General features: G+C 36.0%; 1 protein-coding gene across 1 annotated transcript in view; it reads left to right on the top strand.

Moving 5' to 3' along the window:
- LOC109584694 (uncharacterized) overlaps positions 1-5,956 on the top strand; it is a gene marked incomplete at its 3' end in the record, with an annotated part of 7,292 nt that extends 1,336 nt beyond the window's left edge. Inside the window, exons 4-10 of the mRNA XM_020000512.1 lie at positions 302-592; positions 1,062-1,154; positions 1,865-1,951; positions 2,980-5,088; positions 5,187-5,563; positions 5,612-5,851; positions 5,908-5,956. Coding sequence (XP_019856071.1) covers positions 302-592; positions 1,062-1,154; positions 1,865-1,951; positions 2,980-5,088; positions 5,187-5,563; positions 5,612-5,851; positions 5,908-5,956 — 3,246 coding nt within the window. The remainder of the gene's footprint in view (positions 1-301; positions 593-1,061; positions 1,155-1,864; positions 1,952-2,979; positions 5,089-5,186; positions 5,564-5,611; positions 5,852-5,907) is intronic.
- Positions 5,957-6,038: the final 82 nt, after the last annotated feature.

Raw genomic sequence — 6,038 nt, 5'->3', positions numbered from 1 at the left:
AAACCAGTACAAACCTCATTGCAAGTGTAGAAAGGCCTTCTTTATAAGCACCCATTACCAATATATTGATATTGCATATTTTCAGTGGCCCTGATTGGTAGGACTGTTAGAAACTACAATGTACTTCATTAATTGTGAGTGAAGCCAGGCATACACTAGGTAACATGTTACCTAGTGTATGCCTGGCTTTAGGGTCATTTTTTATTTACCTAAATTTTTAATCTTTATAAAAATAAACTCTTAAGCTCTTATTCAAGGAAATACAGTACAATGATGCTTCAGAATATCTTTTGTCCATTAGATATCAATAATGCTAGTGAAGTACTTGATCTACTGGATGATCATGGATATTTTGGTCGTAATTATCGTGATCTTGGTCTTCATCTGGGACTGCTCCTTCATACACTTAATGCAATTGAGGCTGATAACAAAGAATATCCTGATAGGTGTCTAATACATTGCATTCAGGCATGGTTGAAACAAGAAAATAATGTGAAGAGTAAAGGTGGTCCAACTTGTGAAGCATTAGTACAAGCATTGAGGGAGATAGGAGAGAATGCTGTAGCTAATGGGATTGAAAGAGATTTACAAGGTAAGGGTTTTATTATTATTATCGTTCATATATATTTTATCCGTGAGTTTTGTCTGTATTAAAAAATAGCATGGAAATAGCAACCAACCGCCCACGTCCTTTACGTAAGGTGGTTGTGGTCATAGCAAACAAAATGCCAAATGGTGGCTTACACATTTTGAGCTTTTTCACAGTAAGAAAACATAGAGATACTACTATCTAAAGGTTTAATAAGAACTTAGCTTTGCATGCAAAGTGGTAAAAACGATTATAATAATACCGTATAGGGATTATATTTTACTGGTAATAAATTTCACTAATTTTGTGTTTTGATTAAATTTGCCAAATCAAATTTCACAAATTAATATTCATCCTTATACATTGCAATGTTACTCCTTTGGTAGCTATAGACAACCCAATTCTGATAAATCTGTCACTTCCTTTGGTATGATTCAATAAATTTACATTATTTTTACTTTCATTATTGCAGGAGATATTGTACCACCTACTGCTAATCCTATTAGTACTGAAGACACTCCAGCTGCTGACAGAATACCAGACACTCAACATCCACTCACAGAAAGTATGTATCATAATATTGAGGTGTGTTTGTCTTGAAATACTATAGTAGAAACTGTTGTATAAACTGTTCCCATGTACTCTCTCAGGCTTACTCTTACACACCCACAATAAGAATTGCACTTGTACAGTTTTCCTCGCAAACAAGCATAACAGTGTAAAAATATTCCTATAATTGTTTTCACCACCTTGCATGCATAACTGGGAACTTATTAAGACTTACATAGGTTCTCTCTACCTTATAATGCTTCTAAAGAAATCTTTAAACAGTATCTCCATGTTCTCATGCTTTTACAAAGCTCATAACTTTGTCCCGTGTGCATGTGTAAGCCACCATTTTGTTAACTGTGGCCACACCCAGTCACGTAAAGGAGCGTGGGCGGGTGGTTGCTAAGGCTTGTTATTTCTCCAATACAACATGTATAGAAGAAATGTAAGTGTGGACATACAAACAATTATATATACATCGCACGTGGGTGAAATCAATTATAGGAATGACCTGGGGGCTTTGTAAAAATGTATATTAAAATGTAGAATAATACCATGCATTAGCTTAGCTTACAAGTTGCAAAGTTTATTTGAATTCAACCTATATAAATGTACTATTGTTATCATAGTCACTCCCTCAGTAGCTACAGACAACCCACTTCTGATAATCCTGTCACTTTGGCTTAACTCAATAAATTTACATATTTTTTACTTTCATCATTGTAGGACCACCTATTACTGCTAATCCTATTAGTACTGAAGACACTCCAGCTGCTGAAAGAATACCAGACACTCAGAATCCACTTACACAAGGTATGTATCGTATGCCTAGAAATATTTGCAAGAACAATATTGTGTGAATTCTTACCTTTTTGAAATTGCAATCTAATATCATTATGTGTCTATAAAACACACCTCCTGTTAATCATGGAGGTTAAAAAGAAGCATGTGGATATGGTGTTAGCCAATTAGTATAAGCAGTACCTCTCCTTGTCCTTGTATTATAGCCGTGTATCTAGATTTAAAAAAATAGACTAATATGTGCGTGGCAAGATAATTTCAAGCATACTGGTACTTCTGATTGCTCCTTAAAGCACTGGAAACTGCTGAAATCATGATCAGGGGGCTAGATAACTTTGTTAAGAGGCTTGGTAGTGATGCAAGAGTCCAGGATTGGAGTAATTTTATTCTGAGCCCAGCCATGAGGGGGGTGCTCAAGCCCCCCTCAGCCCCCCTGGATACATCACTATGATGGACAATGATCTGTGATGTCATGGATAACAAAAATCTTAATTAATGTTTTGTTTGCTATGGTCACGCCCATTTACGCACATGGTGTGGTCAGGTTGGTTTTTTAAGGCACCTTGATTGTTATTTTAAACAAATACATATACCGTAATTTCTCTAAAAATTCTTCATGACTGTTTTGGGGTAGGTAATTTTGAGAACAAAGTTTTAGAAGTCAAACGGAAATAATTATGCCAAAATAATTATTTTTGACAAATTTAGAGGCAGCATGGTGGTGCGTGAGTGCGTCATGAAAGTCTGCCAAGTCGCTGCTTACCTGCCACTCTATTGCCAGTAGATGAATATAGAGAATCCTGACGAAATTAGAACATGTGGTAGGGATATTTTTTGTGACGAATATTTAGACTACTTTAGGTACTATTTCTCCCAAATAATTATTTATTTTCGAAATTAGAGTGCCGAATTTTTAGAGAAATTATGGTACTTCTGATAATATAGATTGCACGCCAATAAAAAAATGACTAGGGGCTTTGCCCCAGGATCGTAATAAGTTATTTATGTACCTAATAAGTTCATTTTTTGTTTTTATGTAGATGCTGTAAATGTCAATGAATGGTTAAAAGAAGGCAGAGTTGATCTAACCGTCAAACGTGTTCAAATGCTTGGCCTCCCTGGCTCCGGTAAAACGTGTTCCCAACACCTCTTACTCAATGAAGACCCACCTGAAGAAGATAACAGCACAGGAATAGCTTGTCGTGCTGTCAAAGCTATGAGAATATCAGCCCATGATGATCGTATGGAAAGAATTGATGCTAAAGCTCTTCTTTCTAGTCTAGCACATGATCTAAAGGAAGCCGCAGCAAAACAAAAGAAATCACCAGAAGACCATGGCACAGAATCAAAAGGGGAATCTTTAGAGACTAAAACAACAAAACCAGCAGAGTTAGTAGATGAATCAGCAGGGATAACAGAATCAACAGCTGCAACAGAATCAGCAGAGGCAACAGGTACAACAGAAACAGAAGATCCAGCAGACGATACTGAAGCAAATAAAATACGTAATGAAATTGTTGAGGCCATTCCAATTGCAAAAGGTAAATTTGATCGTCATTGGGTATACATTATTGATTCTGGTGGTCAGACAGCATTTCAAGAGCTATTGCCTTTGTTTACTAGAGCATCTTCTTTTAACATCATCACACTTGATCTTTCTAAAGATATCGATGAGAAGCTCAAGCAAGAATATCGAATCAATGGAAAATCATTTTCTTGTGATTTGGATGATTCGTCAGAGGTATTGTATACGACAAATATCGAGTTTTTAAAGGATGTTCTCTCTTCTGGAGCCATTTTACAGCCTTACCAACCACCAAAAGCAATTGGATCAGAAGAAAACACCAGCACTGGATCTACAACTTCTCCGCAGTATGCAGAATATTTTGTCCTGGGTACACACAAGGATAAAGCAAAGCAAGAAGTTATTAAAAAATATAACGATGAGCTGAAAAAATTAAAATCTGAGTCTGAAAAAGAAGGCTATCACATCATTCGTGATGGTAAAATATACGAAGTCAATACAATGATCAAATCCCCTGACAGAGAAGCTGAAGCCAAAGAACTTGGCAAAATAATATATTATAATACTTTTGATAAGAAATCTAAGGTATCCATTCCTGTTCGATGGTTTGCTTTTGAGCTGACTTTGCTAGAGAAAGCAAAGAGAAAAGGCCGCAGTTTCCTTCAGATAAATGATGTCTTACATGCTGGTAAAAGCCTTGAAATGAACCCTGATCAAACAAAGGAAGCTCTAGAATATCTTCACAGTGTTACCATTATTCTTTATTATCCTCAAGTTTCAGATGATGTATTTGTTGATCCTCATCCTATTCTTGATATTCTCTCATGTCTATTGGCTCTAGTTTTAACTGAAGATCATCATCCCTTTGTGAAGGAAGGAGTAAGACCCTTGCCATCTGAACTGAAGAATCTAAAGGATAATGGCATATTCACTGAAGCACTCCTGAAAAAGTTAAAAGATTACGAAAATTTTTCTAACCCTAATTTTTTTATCAACCTTTTGCTTCACCTTCACATCATTGTTAAGACTGGTGTAAATGATGAGTATTTCCTTCCTTCTGCATTGCCGCCTTATAATCCCAAAACCAGTTCACATCCAGAATCACATATTGACCCATTGCAAATAATCTGGTGCAGCCCTAATGGAACTAATAAAGATTCTCGTGTGATTTTGCCCGTTCCCCGTGGAATTTTCCCTTTAGCAATTGCCAATTTAATAAAGTCCCCCAAATTTTGTTTTTCTACTCCTAAATCTCCACATTATCTCAGATGTCGAGATGCTATGTCGTTTCGTGTTTGTTTCCTAGATGATCACATTGGCACCGTTCATATCATTAAGAAACACAAACATATTGAGATTTATTTTGAAGGTGATGCTTTGAAATACTGTTCACTAATTCGTAAAGCAGTAAAAGAAGCTATTACTAGCAGTTGTGAAGCTATTAATATAAAACCTGATGGTTATGAGTTTGCCTTCGCCTGCCCCTCCTCTAAAAATGGCTGCTACCGTATTGTCAGAAATGAAAATGAGAAGAAAGTTGAATGTACTTTATGCCCAACACCACCTATTATCAGTGGGGAAGAGAAGTATTGGAGCTGGTTTGACAAGAAGAGCTTAACTAAAGGTAATTTAATGTTTACCCATTCCTTTCCCTTCTTTCTTTTTTTCTCTTTTTTTATAATGAAATTTATAAAACAATGATTAATTGTTGTTTTTGTGTAGTGTTGATTGAGAAATATAAAAAGATGACAAAGGAGTTTCGTTCCTCATTGGATGCTATAAAAGAAGCTCTGGCCATAAAGTCTGTAGATGATGTTAAGGGGTGTCTAGTGGGTCTAATGAAAGCTGCAGATTGGGCAAGTGAAGTTGATACAGTGACAGATGAGATGTCTTTGGCACAATTACTTCAGCGATATTGTTTTCTTTCTAATTTATCTCTACTGAAGTACATAGCAGAGAAGCTTGACCTCAAGGAATCAAAGTCAAGGATTGACCAGCTAGCTGAAGAGAGAGATATCTTCTATAGCAAAGTACTTGCTGAAGAATTTACTGCTGCAGCAATTGAGGATCATGAAATCATAAAAGATCATCATGTGGAGGTAAGCTTCATTTAACATGTTACAGTATATGATTATTATTAATGTTAGATGACTGTTGTTGTGTCATGGAGTTCATCTGAGACAACCTTAGCAACATTTCAAGACTACATCACTAAAGAGTTTAAAGATCTCTCCATGTTCATAGCACTGAGAGCTGTACAACACAGCTGCCTGACATTTGTATGTACTGTGCCATACTGGTGTGTAGATCCTCTTCATGTAGCTCTTGGTGTAGGACTTGTGTTTGTTACTGGAGTTCTATGTATTACCCTTAAGAATAGGAGATATGTAAGTAATCTATTATAATATTGTACATGTATTCATCTCTGATTCTGAAATAATAGGGACGGCCACCTACTGACTCTGGAAGAGAAGCCAATACTCAACAGCAAGGTATTGTGTTAAGAACTTATGACTTTTATTTATTAACTACCATATGGCCGTATTTGATTTCATTTTTCATAATTTGATCAAA

This window comes from Amphimedon queenslandica, unplaced genomic scaffold (assembly GCF_000090795.2).
Source record: "Amphimedon queenslandica unplaced genomic scaffold, v1.1 AMPQUscaffold_13178, whole genome shotgun sequence".
Classification (NCBI taxonomy): Eukaryota; Metazoa; Porifera; class Demospongiae; order Haplosclerida; family Niphatidae; genus Amphimedon; species Amphimedon queenslandica.
The sequence above is the reverse complement of the archived record's forward strand: the minus strand, read 5'-3'. Positions and strand labels throughout refer to the sequence as shown.